A 20016-nucleotide genomic window follows, 5' to 3' on the forward strand; every position below is an offset into this window, starting at 1 on the left:
CGCATGCGCAATAGACGACAGAATTCTGGGAGAGAAACTGGCCGAAGATGGCGCGAGAGGCAATATGAGAAACTGGTAAACAAACCGGCAGCAGGCTATTTTTTTCCCTGCAATAAGTCCCTTTCTTTCGTGAGACTGAAGGAAGCGAGAATAAAATAAAAATGCTCTGTCTTGCATCGGCATTTCTGAATAAAATGAAGAAGTAGATCATTATAAAAGCTGATTGTTTCATGCACACAAAAAGACAAGCAACAGTCAAGCAGCGGACGAACTTTCCCGACTTCCTTATTTCGTTTTTAGCGACTCGAGTTACCCAAGTGCTCTCTCTCTCTCTCTCTCTTTCTCTCTGTTGATTGGATTGGATTTGATCTCTCTCTCCGTGCGTGTGTGTGTGTGCGTGTTAAACTGCCAGCAGAAAATGCCCCGCTTTGCTTACTTTCTCAGTGCGGCGGCTCACCACCGAAGAATGATGTTCTGATTGCAACCGACACACTGAACTGAAGAAATACAGAAAAAAATATTATTCCGATATCAGCCGTTTTAACAACTGATTTCATTTGTATTCACATTTTAGTAATGTGTGCAAGGTTCGTCGGTCACGCGGTTTTCTTATTTTTGTCACCGCATCAGTTTTTACCCCAAAAAAACCAAATCCGGCAGTCACGTTGTGAAGGTTATCATTTGGAAGGAGAGTTTTGGGTGAAACACAATATAAATCCTTTAAAATGTGAATGTGTTGTATTTACTACACGTTATCAAGGGCGGATCAATTCACTTTGGAGGGGGGGGTTACAAAATGACTGCGAAGATACAAGTTGACGGCGCCGAAGGCGCCTAAGCCTCTAGGGGTGTCCGGGGGCATGCCCCCCCGAAAATTTTTTTTATCCAAAGAAGCAAAATAGAGCTATCTGGTGCATCCTGAGCCAATAAATTACCTCTTTTTTGGGGGGTGGGGGGGGTTACGTAACCCGTGTAACCCCCCCCCCCCCCAGATCCGCCCTTGCGTTATAATGAACGCCCCACCTCATCTGATTTGATTTGTTCTTTCATGCAGTCTCAAATGGGAACCGTTTCTTTTCAGTCAGTATATATACCGGCCCTGCGCCGGATTTGTGAATGTCAGTGTACACATAATGTGTGCTGTTCTTTGACATATGACGCCGGGTTGGTTTGTTTTTGTTGTTGTTCAGTGTTGTGTGTTTGGGATGTTTTGTGTATGTTGTTTTTGGCTTGTTGATTTGTTGTTGTTCTTCTCCTTTTCTTTTTTTTTATTTTTCTTTTTTTTCTTTTTTTTTCTTTTTTATTTTTTTATTCTTCATATTTGTTCTTTGTTTCATGTGTGTATTATAGTAGGGACTAGCTGTAAGAAAGGACCATATGGACCTAATGCTATCATCCCTCGGTAATAAAGTTTTCGAGTTCGAGTTCCTTTTTTTGTTTGGGGGGGGGGGGGGGGGGGGTTACTTTGTAGTGTTTGATCGGTGTATTGGGGGTCTATTGTTTTGTGTTCGTTGGACTTCGTTTTGTTTTTAGTGTCGTTTTTTGTTTTGTTTTGTTTTGTTCGATTTGCTAAAGTTGTTTTTGGTGTTTGTTTGTGTATCTGATTCTTGGTTGTTGTCATATGTTGTTGTGTGTGTGTGTGTTTGTGTGCGTGTGTTGGGGGGGGGGGGGGGGATTTTTCTGCTTCTGACCAAAATGTTCGCCGTTTTTGACGACCCAATTTCCAACTGACCTCGATCCCCCCGCATATGAAACCGAGCGTTAATTGGGCGAGAAACGTCCGTCCGTGCCCCACGCCGGGGAGATATCGACGTAACATTACACAGGCTCAGTGACCTCGATCGCCCAACACGCTGGTGTAGTACAGACCTTTTTTTCTTCTTTCAAAAAAAATCTCAGCCAGAGTTCAAACTGGGTCCAAACTTTCGCTGTCTCAGTCGGAGTGTCGCGTCCTCATTGTATATTCGATCAGCAGCAATGCGGGGGTTAGGGTTATGGGGGGGGGGGGGGGGGGGGGCACACTAGAATATTTAATAAAAACATAGTTAGTTAGTTAGCTGTTGCTTTTCGGGTCCAGCGGACCATACAAGGCCAAATCAGGACCCCAATAAAATCGAGAAGCTGAAAAACTTAATAATTTGTTTACTGGTTTAGCCAAAGGATGTAGTTTTTCAGCGTCATTATCAACCGGGGGGGGGGGGGGGGGGAGGTTGGGGAGAGCAACTTGAATTGTTATTTCAATGAGTATTGGTCGCCCTTCTTTCTTTATCTCAGGCTTTCTGATTTTTTGTTTGATTGTTTGTTTCGTTGTCTGTTTGTGTATGTAGGCCTATTTAAGCCTGGCAGTGTTGTTACTGATTCACTGATACTGTGTGTATGCGTGTGTGTGTAGTGTCACTAATGTGTTTGTGCCGGTGTGAGTGACAACAACAACTGCAGTAATCAAGGCTGACTCGGAACCGTTGAAAGAGAAGTAACTAAGAAGCCTTTTTTCTTCTTCATCCTTTTTTTTGGGGGGAGGGAGGGGGGGCTTCTTCTCAGTTTTTTTTCTCTCGCTCATCATGTGTTCAAATGTTCGTTTTTCTCTCGCTCTACGTCTGCTTCTTTTGGCCTGCTTCTTTGACCCCGCGTGATGATCGTCGTACTTTACTGATGTACAAGCAGGACAGGCCGCAACAAGAAGTCTGGCTAATGAAGAGGCTGAGCCTAAAGTTCATACATTTTATTCCTGTTCCGCCGGACTGCAGTTCGGAAACCAGGGCAAGTGACGGCAGTGCCACTGATGAATTGCAGTCAGTCGAACCTCAGCCGGCCGTCTATTACGACCATATAAGGCCGGACCAACCAAATGTGGTATTTATTGACAGGTGGTCGCTATAGAAAGGTGAATATATAGATCGTGTGCGATGTTTGCAGGGGCAGGTGATCGTAACCGAGAGGTGGTCGCTAAGGCAGATTCAACTGTAATTAACCTCTTGGCTACAACCCGCCCTTTCAGTAAATCATGACTTGAAAAGCAAGTTCAGATCAGTCAGTCATTGTTTATTTAGCCGCCTTTATATATATAAAGCGGCTCAGTATTAGGTTTCAATGTGTTTCTGTTTGTTTGTTTGTCGAGTGTTGTCCCACGACAGTCACAGTTTGGACTTGTTATTAGATAGGCGACCTTTACCTTCCTTGACGGACTATGTATGGAAGTTTAAAGGTTTACAATACACCGCCGAAGGCGCCATCTTGAGAAAGTTGCCATGCTGAACTTGATTTAAACATTTCAATGATCATTCGCTGTGCTGTTATCGAGAAAATCACTGATACACCATCTTGAAAGACCAACGTGGCCCAACTTAAAAGCATCACCGAAGAATGGAACATTCAAACATTAGTTCTGAGGCGGCGTTACAATTTACCCGTGACACGTATCATGCCAGTAAAATGATCAGTTCATAAACCGACCTCTGCTCTTCAGGCGATTTCAAAGCTGCATTTCCAGCCGAAAAGCGTGTGCCCATACGGCCGGACTGAGTTGCTCAGTCTTGGCAAGGCCGCGGGGCAAAAAGTATGACGAAAATCAAAAACGAATGAAGCAATATCACAACATTTATTCAATCTGTCGGCCTGAAAATAACAGATTAACACTGAAAACCAGTTATCACGGAGACTAAATGTCGTAAGGCGAGGCATGCGCTACTGACGCGTGGTACCTAATTCGCATAAGCCGATTATCTTTATTTTTGAACTAACTTTAAGAGTAAACATAGCATATCTATGCATTTTTAATAAGGAATATAATGCAATCGTTTTTAAATCTTTAGTGAAAATTCGATTTTAATGACAATTTTAGATTAAATATTTATAAGCGGCTTTCAAGCTGAAAGGCAACCCCATAGTCGGACAGAGTGAAAGATTGCTTGACCAAAATTTTAATCACTGAATTTGATTCAAAAAGGAGGTCGTCACAGTGCCGCCTCAACTTTCATAAATTAAAAAAAAAGATATGACGTCATCAGAGACATTCATCGATTTTTTTTTTATATATAAATTAAAAAAACGTCTGGGGAGAATTGTTATGTAAACTGTCATGACGATCTATCCAGTAGTTTTCTTGAATAGACGATTTTTGAAAATAACTCTGTTAGGATAATAAGCGATCTGGAAGAGTAAGACCCCTTGTACCTCGGACAAGGCACGGTTTTCGCAACATCCGGAGCAGTATGTTCCACGCTTCCGATCGGCTGTATATTGCGATCGGGGCGACACAACTAACTCTGATGTTTATCGCTATGCAGCGGGACGACAAAACAAAAACATTTTGAAACGAGTTACGTAACTGCCCCCCCCCCCCCCCGAAAAAAAGGTCTATACCAGAGGAAACATCTGGTTTTAAATCAGAAAAACCTTTTTTAATCAATAAATGATGCTTCATGTCCCACAGGGGGTACTTTGCCTAATATTATTCGATACCGTGCGGGGGGTGGAGGCACCAGGCCAAGAAGGTGACGTGAAGAGTCTAGCTGCCGATAATTAAATACTGATGGTTAAGAGATTTTTGTTTAAAGGTTCGACGTAACTTTGGATGGGAGAGGGCCGATAAAGGAGAAACTTTTTATTATATAATATATTAAAAGTGATAAAACTCAGGACCACCCTTTTTAAAAGATAAAGTCCAGTAACTGGTATGATGATATATATCTATATATATATATACGACTTGTGTGTGTGTGTGTGTGTGTGTGTGTGTGTGTGTGTGTGTGTCCGCGATGCACGGCCAAAGTTCTCGGTGGATCTTTTTCAAATTTGGAGACCGTATTCAGCTACACCCCGGACACAACCTCATCGATGAGATATTTCAACACGTGCTCTCAGCGCGCAGCGCTGAACCGATTTTGGTTTTTCTCTGGATCCATTCCCAGTAACTCTTCCTTATCTTCTCCAGTGTTTTCAGCCGCGTTTATCTCCCTTCCTCCGTGCGGTGCGCCGGCTGGCGCAGCCGGGTATTCGGCTCGACTTTTTCCCGGCGCAGCCATACCGGCCGGCGAAGCGGGTATTCATCTAGTATATTTACATGTACACTATGTACAGAGAAATGATGATTAGGGGGGATAAACATACATTCACTTTCTAACATACCATGACACAGAGAGTAAACTGAAGAGTACCACGTAACATATTTTGTGGATTTATTATATAATATATATTATGCGCTAAAAAACCTTTTCATGATCATTTATCCTATTTAGACTGTTTAACCAATTTTTGTCGTAACGCGGGTAGTCATGGCAAAACTGAGTTGTTCTGGCGTGCGCACCCGGCCCATCTCGTGGCCGGTGGACGCCGTCATCTTGGCCCTACCGTCATATTACCCCCTCGATTTATACTCGAGATTGATGACGGTTGTTTCAAGTCCTGGTAAAATTAATGAAGTGAAATTATTTTAGGACGAAAAGCATGTCAGTTTCTTGAATGTGAAGAAAATTGGTGGTGAAATTTAATAGATTTTCATCAAAAAAATCGATTTCTTCGAAAAAGTGTACCGAGTGGTTCCGTCCCTTGAATGAGAAGGGAAACATTTCAGGATGAATCAAATTTCTAAGTTAAATACAAAAAATTGGTTGGAAAAATTTGGCCCCATGAAGTGTAAGGTACCCAAGGTCGCTCATCAGCACTATCGAAGGGTGTTTTTTTGTTCAGTGTGGAGTTTATACAAGATGAACGAGGCCGATAATCGTAAAATGACGGTAGGGTCAAGAGTGACGGCGTCACACCGGCCACGACCGACACTTGATCAGTCCCTCAGTCTCCGCCGGACCTCGGCCCGGCTCAGCCGGTTTCACTCTGGCCGGCGGTCATCGTCGAGTGAGGCTTATCATTTGCGTTTATTTCAGTGTTTTAATTTGAACCTACCACGTTGAGTGTTCTGATTTTTTTTTCAGTTTCAGTTTTCAGTTGAGGGTTGGACGAGAGCGTATCCAATAATGCGCAACAGCCTACCGAACTTTTGATAGCGGGTGGAAGTATGGGAACCACTCATGTCAGCTCCGCGAAGCTGATACTATTTCTGTCCGAGTAATCGCCCTTCCGTTACGTGTCCTGTCAAAGCGCGTTTGCCGTGCGTTCGCTATTACCGTGTGCAGCACGAACCCAAAGTTAGATATATATTTCTTGTTCCGTACTGTGTGTTCTTGAGAGAATGAGAGAATGTTTCAGTAAAATGCAAGCTACAGAACCGGCATAGAGAGGGGGAATAACATAAGCTTGCATCGAACTGAAGCGAACGCACCTGACCGATGATAACATTGAGGTAGACAGAGGAGACGATGATTAAAATGGTTGTGGGGGTTGTTTACCTCATATCTACGTCACTACGTCATTGAAGCAGCAAACTTGTACCGACATGTCGCATGGCCTCTTTTGACGCGTCCTTCGCCTATTGTCATGCAACCAGGTAGCTGTATATAAATGTGCACACGCAACCATCCACCCCATATTCTGATTCTAAGCAAACTTCGACAGGCAGCACACTCGAAACTCCTACCCGGTTGCTTTCGGTCCCCCGAAAATCTAGGTCACAAACCGCCGGAAGGGGTAGCTAGTACATAGTTGGTAGTACTAGTAGTGTATCAAGTGATCCAAATCCGGAGATAGGAAAACAAATTGGCCAGAAAAGTGAGAGATTCATAATTTTTCAATAATCAGCGCAGTGTGGTGCACAGCTAACTAATAATATGGGTCGCTCGAAGCGCAAGGCTGTTGACGACACGGCCCAACGAGCGAAGAAAGCGAGGGGGGAAACGGATCTCTCGGACGGCCTGCAGTGGAGTTCGGAAGGGAAACCGTTGAAGGGGGTGTGTCCTCTTCTAGTGCTCAGTTCCGATCAGTTGGAGGGCCGCGGTAAAGTGGCCGCCTTTGACATCGACTTCACGGTCATCAAGACGTCCAGTGGACGAAAGTTTGCCTCTGGTAATAAGATGGCAAACTTTTAAACCAATTTATGTGAGGAGGCTGTTGGTCAAGGGGGGAGGGGGGGCGCTGAGGGGGGAGTTAGGCGGTTCTTTCCGGAAGTAAAAACAGAAGAGTGTGCAAGTTGACCTACACACATACACAGAGAGACACCCACACACATCATTTCCTTGTCTATTTTCATAGAATGAAACCATGCATATTATATCTTATTTCATATATTCTTTTTAGGATTATCAGGCTGCTATCCTTGAGCCTAGTTGCAGTGATGGTTTTGATCATTGCCTAACTTCAATAATACCTACCATTCTTGGTTTTTTTATTCTGAATTTTGGAACGTTGGCAGTCTTCTGGTTTTTGGATTGTTAGAAAAATAAAAGATGAATGTTTATTGTGATAATATCATTGTGACCAGTCTGTTTTTACATTTAGTCAAGTTTTGACTAAATGTTTTAACATAGAGGGGGAATCGAGACGAGGGTCCTGGTGTGTGTGTGTGTGTGTGTGTGTGAAAAAATTGTTAAAAAAAATAATAAAATTATAAAACGATCCAAATTTACGTTCATCTTATTCTTCATCATTTCCTGATTCCAAAAACATACAAATATGTTATATTTGGATTTAAAAACAAGCTCTGAAAATTAAAAATATAAAAATTATGATCAAAATTAAATTTTCGAAATCAATTCAAAAACACTTTCATCTTATTCCTTGTCGGTTCCTGATTCCAAAAACATATAGATATGATATGTTTGGATTAAAAACACGCTCAGAAAGTTAAAACAAAGAGAGGTACAGAAAAGCGTGCTATCCTTCTCAGCGCAACTACTACCCCGCTCTTCTTGTCAATTTCACTGCCTTTGCCACGAGCGGTGGACTGACAATGCTACGAGTATACGGTCTTGCTGAAAAATTGCAGTGCGTTCAGTTTCATTCTGTGAGTTTGACAGCTTGACTAAATGTTGTATTTTCGCCTTACGCAACTTGTTTGTTGTTGTTTATAGGTTCTAACGATTGGGAATGGTGGGACAACAGAGTTCCAGACAAGCTGCGACAACTTCACAAAGATGGCTTCCGTGTGTTGTTCATCACAAATCAGGCCGGTATCGAAAAGGACAAGGTCAAGCCACAGACCGTCAAAGACAAATTGGAAGCCATTATCAAAGAGCTTGGGATCCCTGTTCAGGTATGTTAGGAAGGTTGAGTGCACGCGTGTGTGGGTGTGTCTGTCCGTCTGTCTGTCTGTCTGTCTGTCTGTCTGTCTCTGCGCCTGTGTTTGTGTGATTTGATAACTTCACACACCTTTGTCTTCATCATCATTATGCTTTATAGTTGAATTTTGAATGGTGTTAACCAGAATTATAAAAAAAAGGTTTCTAGCACATTTGGTTGTGGCCATCTTGATACATTTCATCAACATTTTTAATGATTTATCTGTTTTCTGTTCAGAAAATGCCTGTAGGAAAAAGTAGGAAGAGGGTTGCAAGAGAAATATAAATAACAAATAATAATAAAGGGTCATAGAGAGAAAGACAAAATAAGGAAGACAAAATGTAGGAAGAATAACAATAAAATTACATTTTCTTTGCAGGTGCTCATTAGCACAGGTAACAGCCACTACCGCAAACCTTCACCTTGCATGTGGGACTTCTTTGTCAAAGACTGCAACCAAGGTGTGGCGGTAAGTTTCAGTTTGAAAACTCAGATTTTTTGCTTCCATATGAACATGTGTGATTTTCATTTTGTTCATTCATTTACATATATATACATATGTATATATATGGTAAAGACACTGACAAAAAGACAATTATACACCCACAAGAATAGCATCATTAAGCATAGATACATGTATACGCTCTGGTACACAAAGGGTCTAAATTGCACTCAGTAGGTGCATTTCAAGGAGATGTTTTTTTCTGGTACCACGCATGCACAGATGCACACATTTTCACAATCTGTCTTTCACAGTCCTGGTGCGTTTCTAAAAAAATCACTTTCCTGTGGAACACATAACTGTAAACTCAAACAGACCTGTAAAGCATCAACAACACACAGAGAAATCATGTAAAACAACAAGACCAATATTCGTGAGCAGACATTTAAGTGAGTGATGCATGTTCGTGGGATGTCATTTAGCATCAACAAAACGCAGAAACTCGTTTAAAATCACTGAAAACTTTGACGTCATTCCGGCAGGGCTGCCAAACTTTTGTTCCGTATGGGTCTTAGGACTGTCTGAAACTTAGCAGAAGAAAATAAATCCTGGTATAACCCCGCTGTTGTTATTGCATGATTTACCTGTCAACAGGTGAACAAGGCAGAAAGCTATTACGTCGGCGATGCAGCGGGCCGAGCGAAGGAATGGGCGCCCGGTAAACCAAAGGACTTCTCCTGTAGTGACAGGATGTTTGCCGCAAACATTGGCATTAGTGAGTGTGGTTGGTTCATTCTTGTTATTGGTTTACTAGTACACTGATGGTTTATTTGTGTGTGTGTGTGTTTCTTTGTGTGTGTGTGTGTGTGTGTGTGTGTGTGTCTCCGTCAGTGCTAGTGTTTCATTTAATCTTTTATTTGTGTTTTTTGTGTCTCTTCCCAGGTTTCTACACACCTGAGGAATTCTTTCTAGGAGAGAAGCCAGCTAAGTTTGAGTGGCGTTCCATTGACCCCAAAAATTATGTTACTGGTGCAGCCAAACCAGCGGCTAAACAAGAGTACCACAAAAAGGTGACTTTGACATAAGCCATAAAGAGAGAGAGAATGAGAGAGGAGAGAGCAAGAAAAAGCAGAAGGGAGAGGATGATGATCAGGGCACGAAAAGCAACTTTCAGTTTCATTGTCGTTTCTTGTACATTGTAGTATGTACTAGCTTATACTTCAGGATTTCAGCTGATCTTTTCCATCCAAAAGCTACATCTACATGTATTTGTTTTCTTTTTGTGTTGTTAGTGTAACAGTAACTCACGTGTGTTTGTGTGTGTGTGTGTGTGTGTGTGTGTGTGTGTGTGTGTGTGTGTGTGTGTGCCAGTTTACATCAAATGGAAGATGATAGATTAGCTTATTGTTCTTTTTCCATAGAAACAAGCACTGCATTTGAACGAACAGTAAGACCACTTTTTTGTCTCCAGAGAAGAATGTGATTTCCTGTGATCTGCCTGAACTGAAGGGTTGCTTTTCATTTCCCCCTTTAAGAGAAACAAAGAAGGATAAAGTATTCCAGCTTTCTCATGACATGCAACATGAAGTTCAGTGCATCCATTGTGGAGTAAACGTGTAATGATCTTTGTCCTACCGAAAGTGCTGTAAGAACTTTTTTGGCATTACAATGTTTGCCTTGTCTTGACAGGGGCAAGAACTGGTGATAATGGTTGGTTGTCCGGCGTCAGGGAAGAGCATGTTCACAAAAAGATTTTTTGTACCTCATGGCTATCTCACTGTCAATAGAGACAAACTCAAAACTGCCAAGAAATGCCTCAAGGTAGGTCAGCCATTTTGAGATGTAAATAGTTCATGGTTGTACATTTTGTTTTTCATGAAATGAAAATGCCTCAAGGTAGGTCAGCTGTTTTGAGATATGAATAGTTCATCAAGGCTTGGAATTTACAATGCAAAAGTATTATGTGTTTTTTGTGACAATTACTTTTTTTTTGCTCTCTCACAAACATGCATGGTTATGCAGTGCACCTTAAACTCTGTGCGGCTTGTGTGTGGACAAACTCATTTTTGTTCCCAAAAGGAGTGGGTGGGTGTTGATAGACGAATTCCGGAAATAACTCTGCCGGGTTTGTATGGGTTGTGAAAGAGTGAATACTCTTGCAAAAGTGAGGCAAGCTTTGTGCACATGCTCCTTGTCCATGTATATCAGACATACTCCTCGGTAATGACTGGTCTATAATTTCACGTGGGAAAGTTTGACTCACTAAAAGCAAGAGCATTTACTCTTTCACAACCCATACAAACCTGACAGAGTCATTTCCGAACATCATATGTTGGTGGCGCAAATTTGAATCCAGTTTGTGCATTGCCATACTAAAGCAATTTCATACTTTACACTCATCACTGCATTTGGTTGTGAATGGTTACAGGTTGCCAAGGAGTCTCTGAAAGCAGGGACGAGTGTGGTGGTGGATAATACCAATCCCGCTGCCAGTGCCAGGGCACCCTTCGTAGCTGCTGCCAAAGCTGCAGGTTTGTTGAAACTTTTGTTGACATGGATCCATGCAGATTGGTACGATGTTGGTTGAAAATCCTCCTAAGGCCTTTAATTTCTTTAATGCTGTTCTATCTGAAGTGAAAGAAATCTCTGGTTCAAGCCAGAAGATGATTTTGTTGATATAACTCTGTGTGTCTTACCCTGTGTGTCTGTATGTGTGTGTATTGGGAATCTGTGGATCAGCTTATACACAGCAATACTGTTTTTCAAATTTTACACAGATGCATGGATGTTTAGTGCATTTCTTTTTTTCCTCTGTGGTATGAACAACAGGTGTTACCCTTTTTTTTGTTTAACTGACTGTGATGCTTTGATGATGATACTGTTAAGTTGGCAGGGCACTAATAATTATTGTCTAAATATGGTACTTTTGAATGTACACAGATGCAATATCTTTTCAAGGTCACCTTAAACCTTGAACAATAAGTCAGTCTTTTGACCTTGACCTGTGTTCCACCAGGCGTTCCATGCAGATGTCTGTGGATGCAGACACCACTGGAGCTGGCTCATCACCTCAACCTGGTGCGACAGAACCAGACCAACGGCGAAAGTCGCAGGGTCCCTAACGTCGGCTACAATGTCTTCAAGAAGAATTTTGAAGAGCCGACAAAAGCTGAAGGCTTCAGTGAGGTGACTAAATTGGACTTTGTGCCCAAGTTTGACAGCAAGAGGGATGAGAAGATTTTCAAGCAGTGGACTACTTAGCTCACTGATCTCAGAGATGTGTGTATTCAGGTGAATTCAGCATCATATGAAGCAAAGAGGCAGCATTCAGACATGAACTGTATGAGTGGAAATGTTTTGAGTTTTCAACAGTTAATTCCAAAAGAAATCTAACACACACACACACACACACATGTACACACACACTTGCAGGTAAGAATCGAGTCGGACCAAAACTTAATCTGTTGCTGTACTATACATTATCAACCATTTTTGTTGTTGCACTCATTAGTCTTTCTTGTCAAGAATTTACCGTTTTCTTTGTTGTTAGTCGCAAGATTCGTATCTCTGTTTTTCAAAATCCAAGTCTAGTTGTCTTCTTGTGATTGTTGTTGTGCCAATTGTATATCACTATGTAGGACTTTTTTTTTAACTGTGTTAGATTGCGTCAGATATTGCACTCAAATATGCAGAAATGTTGCTTGACAAGGGTTTGCTTGACACATTCCAAGGCAAGCTATGTTCTTCTCGTTATCTTGATGAGTTGTACAATCAATGGGTGCTGTTGTGTCTGGTTCATCTGGTGAAGTTATATATGCACTTAAGTTTGAGCCATCGCATTTTCAGGGGTGTCTGTGTTGTTTTGCGTCATACTATTCCTTGACTTGTTCAGCCACTTTGAAGGATTTAGTTTGTTGGGGGGGGGGGGGGGGGGGGGGGGGTGCAATCGATGGGAGAGGGAATGTTTACAGATACCTTGTTGTCTTTTTTTTTTTTACCAAACCTCTTTTGTATATCACCTGTTTACAATATCTGTCGGTATCACAGATCATTTTTACTTTATCACAGACCATTTTTACTTTAGTAGAGACAGTGTAAACTATGTTCTTTTGAACAGGTTGCAAGGACTACTAGTCCTTGACAGGTTGATATATTTGATCTTTTTACTGTTTCCAGTTTGCTTACCCAGTAAACATTTATGGTGCGCCGCGCATGCATTCACCGTCGCTTGGGCGATCCCACCTGCGCGGACATACGCCGCGGAGACTACGCGCCGGTGCATTTAAATTCTAGGTTACACCATCGCCACTGTCAATGCGCCATACCGACGCCGCGCAGTTCCGAAATGCGGGTGTATTTGTTTTGCTTGGTTTTTGTTGTTGTTGGTTTGTTTGTTTGTTAATTTTGTTTTTACGTAGAGCCGAAAGGTACATCGGATTGTGGGTTGGTCGTGCAGACGGTAGGAAAAAAACCCAGCTTTAAAATGTGAAAAAGTCCAAATATAGCTATTTCTTTAATTTAATTCGGCGGCTAAACGGCTCAAGCGATTTCAAAATCCTTTTAAGACAGTATCATGCTATTGAAGGGGTACACTAAAAAAAAATTGGCAAAACAATATCTGGCCCCTTACAGCAAGCAGCTTGATTTCCCCAAAACGTTTCACGAGAGCGGCGTCCTAACCGTAAGAGCTAGCGCCTGCGGATTTTTTGTGAACGAAGAGGGGGGGAATGTGCTTATGAAAATCAAATTTTCGAGAGCCTATAGGTCTTGGTTTTTTTTTAAATGAATTTAGTGGGGGGCGTCGGAAAAGATCTGTTTTCAAATGTAAACACAGTACGGATAAAATAATAAGAAGATATATAGATCTGTTTAACCAATCACAATGGAACTCCAAAATATTCCATAGATTTGTTTACTTAATTTTTAAAAGATAAGTTCGAAACATTATCATCTGATAAGTCGCCGCATAACCTTATAGGTTCCAGCGACTAGATATTCCTGATCCTGTTCCCCGGGTTTTCGAACCAAGGGCGGCAACTGTGCAACCATAGACATGTACGTCATCATGATCTCCCCTTATTATGCGTTATTCATCGTCAATAATTTGACCGTCTTGGTGAAATGGTAAGATATATCTCTATGTTTTTTACATGTAAAAATACAGTTATAGCAGTTATGTACAAAAATAAGCAGCATATGCTCTTTTCGCCAAAGTAAAGTCTTTTTTTCTTTTGGTTTCTTACATGTGTCACAGCACACCGCAAGCATTTAGGCGAATAGCAAGTGAGTGGTATATATATATTATCAATTGAATAGTAGGTAACGGTGTTAATTACGCGTTTTCCATTTGTGTCTTTGATTATTGTTTGATGCCATGTATGATATTACAATATTTCTTTCAAGTCAACAGTGTGTCCAGTTAGATTGCGTAGTCATAGTCATCATAACTCGAATTTTGTTTTACTTCGAATTACTTGGGATGCGCCGCATCGACTTCTAGCATGCATGTCACCTGCTCCAGGCATGGTCACGCGATGGTCAGGCGCACCATATACACATGCGCCGCGTCGACTAGTGGACGATCATAGTATTGACTGAGGCGCATGCACCAAAGTTCCATGAGGCGCATGCACGGCGCAGGTGTATGGTGCATGCGCGGCGCATGCGCGGCGCACCCAAAATGTTTACTGGGTACTTTGATGCACTGAGGTTTTAATAAATGTTGTTCCTCGGATTTGCTACTTGCGTCCATGTTTTTTTTCTTCTCATTCACACGCATACTCTCACTGCTTCTCTTCCTCTCTCTTTGTATGCATAACAGGTCAAATTGTCATGATTTTCTTTTTTACTCCAACAAATGTAATGAGTATAACCACACAAGAAAAACAAACCTGTGTGATAGCATGTTTTGATGTTTCATTCAAATTATCTCAGTTAAAGTATTAGTGTACAATAGAAAAACATCCAAGCTATGTAACTTTTCAATGGAAAAGATCAGCTGATATCCTGAAGCGGAAGCCAGTACATGTACAGGAAAAGACAATGAAACTGAAAGTTGCTTTTCGTACCCTGATCATCCGCACACTCTCTCCCTTTTGATTTTTCTTGTTCTCTCCTCTCTCATTCTGTCCTCTCTCATTCTCTCTCTCTATGTCTGAATTTGTCTGTCTGTCTGTCTGGATTATAGTTTGACAGCAAATAAGCAGAAAACAAGACAAAAAACTATCTTGTGTTTTGGCAACAACAAAAGTATGATGCCACGGCATGCTGAGTGACAAGTGGTTTGGAATAGGTATGATTATTCAGTCTGAGGTACATTCAAAGGTACACAACAGTTTGTTCCCAGAATCATTTCTTTAAAATACAAAGACATCAATTTCCATACAACGCAGATTTGTTTACTTAACTTCTTACGAAAATGTTCATGTGCATAGCAGCAATACTGGTTCAGTGAACAAAAAAGGAATACAAAAAATATACATATCACAGTTGTCACATATCACACTATTCATATTCTTCCACAGATACTGTAAGTACAAGTACTAGTTTACCTAAAAATCTTTCGAAAACAAATTTTAAAAAAATGTGTGAAAATTGAACAAGAAGAACAGTTCATACAAGCCAATACCCCAAAACTGAGGCCAACATATATACATGCACACACTTTGCACAAAACTTCAGCAACCTGGTGTACAAGCATGAACACTCGCATAGAAACACTCAAGGTTTTGCATAGACCACAAAATCGCAGACAAACGGAAAACAAACACTTGAAACTCTCACTGAGAGTCAGCACATTTTCATGAATATTACTTTCACAACATTACATTTGAATTTCACTCAAAAACATGCTAAAATGGCACTTTAAAGAACACACTTGGCAAACATACTCTGTTTTCACGCTTAAAGCGTACGTCTGAGCCAAACAAACACAAAATTACTTATGCACTGAGCTCAGTTTGAGTATCACCTCCGTTGAAACGAGTAGACCGCAACAGCGCCTGACAACCGAGCACCATGTGAGCTGTGAAGGGCCGTCACCAACACATCGATCTGCACAAGTACACACATTAACCATCAGTGATTGTACTTGCCGTTTTACAGAGGGTATTCCCAGTAGGCAGGAAGCTCAGTGTTGAAAGATACTACAGTGGACCCCCCCCCCCCCCCTTCCCCCTTTCAAGACCACCCAAATCAAGTCTAAATAGGGAGGGACTCTTAAATGTAGGTTAACATTTACAGACATTATAAACAGAAAATCTAAAATGTGGGGTCTTAAAGGGGGGGGGGGGGGGTACTCGCTCAGTCATGGCAACAAGTCAGCTGAAGGGAAACAACCCATCTGTGTAAAAACATATCAGGACCCGACGAGAAGACAGCTTTTCCAGTGCATGTACTTTCTCATTTCAGCTAGTAAATTGCCAGATTAACTGGTAAACACTATCACTTTATGTACCTTTTTGACCTAGCTACTTTCAATAAACAAAATCAGTGTTAATCAATCAGCAAATAATAAGTCACAGGCGCATATGTCAGTGTATGGACACCAAGTGAAGAGATATAGCACCAAATGTTAACATTGTGCCTGGGACTGCCGTAGCAAGGGCGAGAACGCACAGAGAAAAAAGCACACCTTCATTTGAGACACGTACAGTTGTACGCCAGAAAAGACAAATAATGACATTAATGTCTAAAATCATCATAATCATTAATGTCATTCTTTGCATTTACAAGGCCAAGAGCAAAACGGTGACAGTAAATGAAACAATCCACTTGTCCATGCGTGACATTTTCTTTTCTTCAGGTTTAGAAGAAGGGACGAAAAAACAGCGTTCAGGTGCCTTACCTTTGTTTTGCTCTTGACAACAGCAAACTGGGATCCAAAGCGGGCTTTGTCTTCCCCAAACTTCAGCTCCACAGAGGACTAAAAAAAAAGTTATCCTTAAATTTTGAAAGTGTTTTAGGAGAGATATCACACATACCCCTCCCCCCCCCCCTCCACACACACACACCACTCTATGCTTAAGTGACAACAAGCCAACCAAACTAGAGGCAAGCAAAACACACACACAGGCAAGCATTTATCAATCTTGTTCTCTAAACAAGAAACATGCAACACATAGATAAAATAACACATTTCCACAAACATTGTGTGTTTGTTTACCTACTCATACTCATATGTGCAGTCACATGCACGCACGCACGCACACACGCATGTGTACACACACACACACACACACACACACTTAATTAGGTTAATAAACAACAACGTATGTCTAAACACCACAACCCACTCATGGCACTGGTATACATACCAAATCAGCAGGGCAAGGCTTGCAAAGAGAAGTGTCAGGACACTTTGACATGGCGTCTCTGCCTTTTGGGAATGATGCTCCACCGTAATAAATGTATGCTGCTCCCTCCTCCCCTGCAACCAACACAAATCCATTAACACTTTCTACCCCAGGTATGTTGACGAAGGTTTTTTTAGACGAGACCAGTTGCGCTGCAGCAGGTCACTCAGAATTGTAGTAACTGTGTATCAACACGCTGGAATGCAGGCGTTAGATGGATGTTACAGGAAGCGACTGAAGCTAACAGTCTGAGCGGATATATCCGTACCTGGTCAGATAGACCCAAATGAGTGGGTACGGATATATCCGTACCTGGGAGACAATGAGTGAAAGACTGACTCCTAAATTTATCCACCGGAACCTCCCTTTCAATTAAGCCGTCCAAACATCTGGAAAAAATCCGGGTTTCTTCTTCTTCAATAGTTTTTTGGCTAAGTTTATTTTGCATTGCACCAAACTGCAACTTCTATCAGTGAGAAAATTGATCACAATATTGTCTGAAACATGGGATACAATTCACTGAAAGAAAGATGTAACCCTCAGGTTTTTTCGTTCTTAAAACCTTTTGATAATGCGACCATCAAACCACTGAACATCCCCCCCTCCCCATTCCATCCTCCCACCCCATGTATGTTGTAATTGTCCAAGTGTGCTTTTCTGTTATATATGATTCTGTCCTTTCGGTTAGGTGATGTCCTGTAATGTACAGCATATACATGTAAAAAAAAACTGTACAAAAAGAGAATAAACAAAAAATAAAAAATAAAAAAAGAAAGAAAGAAAGAAAGAAAGAAAGGAACAAATCAGAAAAAATTAACACACAACTCATACACCCAAATAAAAACACCAAACAAACAAACAAACAAAAACAAACTCACCAGCATGAATCTCTTCTGTGATGTCATCAGTACGAAATGGAGCACCAACTATAAGATCATCAAAACCATCCTGATTCACATCTGAAAACTATACCAAAAACAAGAAAATTACAAACATGAAATCCATAAACAATCTTGATTAATAGAGGACACTCTTCAGAGTATATAGGGAGTGTATGAATATCCTACTATCAACTGAAAAAGTATACATGTCTTCCATCTGTGCCAAACATCAGATTGCTTAGCATTAATGCAGCTCAAAAGTCTAGTACAGTGGAGTCCGGGTACAACGAATCTCAAGGGAGATACATTTTAGTTCGTTATATCAGCAATTCGCTGTAGAGTTTTGAACCCTAAATGGCCTTAAGACAAGTTTTCCCACTCACCTTCAAATGATCGTCCCATCGATCTTTCCTTGGAGAGTACAATCTCTGAAAACCCCATCTAGACTAACTAAATGTATCTTCAAAGTGAAGTATTGGACATGCCTGTGAAAAGTAAGCCTGATTCTTGCTACATGCACCCTTATATTTGTGTTGAGAGACGGATTTTCGACAAAATCGATGCAACAATTTCAGTGCAAGGGAGGTAACTCTTGTTACTCGAAAGCACAAGTATTGATGACGTCATGTGATTAGTGCTTCCGCTCCTTCGTAAATCCTCGCACAAACACGAAAATAAAGCCATGAACGGTGACAGTTGCAAATATAAGTTACGCTGCTCAGAACTGGCACACTTCTCCAATGTACACTCCAATTTGGAGATCATATCCAAGTCACAGACATCGCTGCACTTTGCCTGCAAGTAGCGACGTAGGGTATTGGCAGCAACACGTGCTTCTGTGGCAGTCATAGCTCAGCACAGTCATAGCTCAGCAGCTGATTGGAATAGTGAAAAAACAGCGGCGGTGGCTGTTCCGTGCACCTCCCGCTGTTTGTTCAGAGTTCGCTCATCACGCGATGTGCACTTGTGTTTGTGTATTTTTGTCTTTGGAGACAATTATTGACATCAGTTCGTTATAGCCTTGTGACTTTTAGAGACAAAACGGCTCTGGGGCGATGAAAACGTGTTTGTTAAAAGAGGGGTTCGTTATGCAAATGAGTTCAAAAGGTTCGATGTAGCCGGAAAATAACAAGTAAGAAATAGAAGGCTGTCTGCCGGGAAATCAATGGCAGTTTGTTAAAAGAGGGATTTCTTTATACCCAGGTTCGTTATAGCTAGATTCCACTGTATGTACAATGTAACAAAATATCTGGCAGAAGTATAATTGTCCAATGTAAAGATCATTCATGTTGTCTTGGTCAGTATCTTAAAACCTTCCCATATTAAAGGATAACTTGCAAGTGGCAGTTCATAAAATGATCTTGGTTTATGTCAAGTATTAGCACCCATAAAATGTAAAATAGCACACTCTAGAAGCAAATAGTCAATGATCATCACCCGTGTTCCTAAATTAAAGATAGCAACTACATGTCTTCATCTTGAAATATCATTTTCACATTTCACACCATTTTCACATAGCAAGCTCGAAAAATTCCAAATGAACGTGTTCGGATTCATTTACCGTAAGCTGGCTGCCAAATCGACTGTAGCGTCTGTCTCCCTCAAAGATGGCCAGTGGTGGCTGATGGGGATTTGACATGTTGTACAGATGCACAGCTCCTGTTTGAGGGAATTGTATGTGTATACCAACACATGATCCTGCCACATCTGCAAGAAAAAACCTCACCCAATAACAACAATAACAAGGGGGATAACACATGCAGAAGTGAATACAGAAACGCACATATGCCACATAGTTATACTGAATATAAATGCTCAAATCTTTTTTTTTTTTTAAGAAACATAAAATAATGATGATGATGATGCAAATGATCTGGGGAGATGTGGGAAAAACCCTCCTCAGTTGACAGCATATGTGTCATAAAATGTCACTGATTTCTTCACTAAACTTTTCCTTTTATAATGCAGCCAGTTTCATACCTGTTCATTTTCTTGAAAGAACAATCCCCTGACATAAATGAATTTCTTTTAACAAAGTAAAAAAAAATCTAACATTTAATCTTCTTCTTCTTCGTTCATGGGCTGAAACTCCCACGTTCACTCATGTTTTTGCACGAGTGGGTTTTGACGTGTATGACCGTTTTTACACCGCCATTCAGGCAGCCATACG

At 41.1% G+C, this 20016-nt stretch overlaps 2 protein-coding genes across 4 annotated transcripts in view; one reads left to right on the forward strand and one right to left on the reverse strand.

Moving 5' to 3' along the window:
- Positions 1–6338: 6338 nt before the first annotated feature.
- Positions 6339–13232, forward strand: LOC138966592 (bifunctional polynucleotide phosphatase/kinase-like). 2 transcript variants are annotated; one of them, XM_070338878.1, is made up of 8 exons: positions 6339–6442; positions 7962–8143; positions 8549–8638; positions 9266–9386; positions 9554–9681; positions 10301–10432; positions 11040–11142; positions 11628–13232. In XM_070338878.1, exons 1-8 carry the CDS (start codon positions 6433–6435, stop codon positions 11870–11872), a joined length of 1011 nt encoding a protein of 336 aa, XP_070194979.1. In that variant the 5' UTR covers positions 6339–6432; the 3' UTR covers positions 11873–13232. The 2 variants fall into 2 exon arrangements, with proteins under 2 accessions (XP_070194979.1, XP_070194978.1); XM_070338877.1 differs by lacking the exon at positions 6339–6442 and adding an exon at positions 6501–6957.
- Positions 13233–14438: 1206 nt separating this feature from the next.
- LOC138966589 (phosphatidylinositol-glycan-specific phospholipase D-like) overlaps positions 14439–20016 on the reverse strand; it is a 28139-nt gene continuing 22561 nt past the window's right edge. For both annotated transcript variants that reach the window (XM_070338873.1, XM_070338874.1), the window contains 5 exons: positions 19408–19553; positions 17844–17931; positions 16927–17039; positions 16458–16535; positions 14439–15664 (listed from right to left, as the gene is read on the reverse strand). In XM_070338873.1, the coding sequence (XP_070194974.1) occupies positions 15578–15664; positions 16458–16535; positions 16927–17039; positions 17844–17931; positions 19408–19553 (512 nt within the window). In that variant the 3' untranslated portion in view covers positions 14439–15577. The remainder of the gene's footprint in view (positions 15665–16457; positions 16536–16926; positions 17040–17843; positions 17932–19407; positions 19554–20016) is intronic.

The sequence above is a fragment of the Littorina saxatilis genome, linkage group LG5, assembly GCF_037325665.1.
Source record: "Littorina saxatilis isolate snail1 linkage group LG5, US_GU_Lsax_2.0, whole genome shotgun sequence".
NCBI lineage: Eukaryota > Metazoa > Mollusca > Gastropoda > Littorinimorpha > Littorinidae > Littorina > Littorina saxatilis.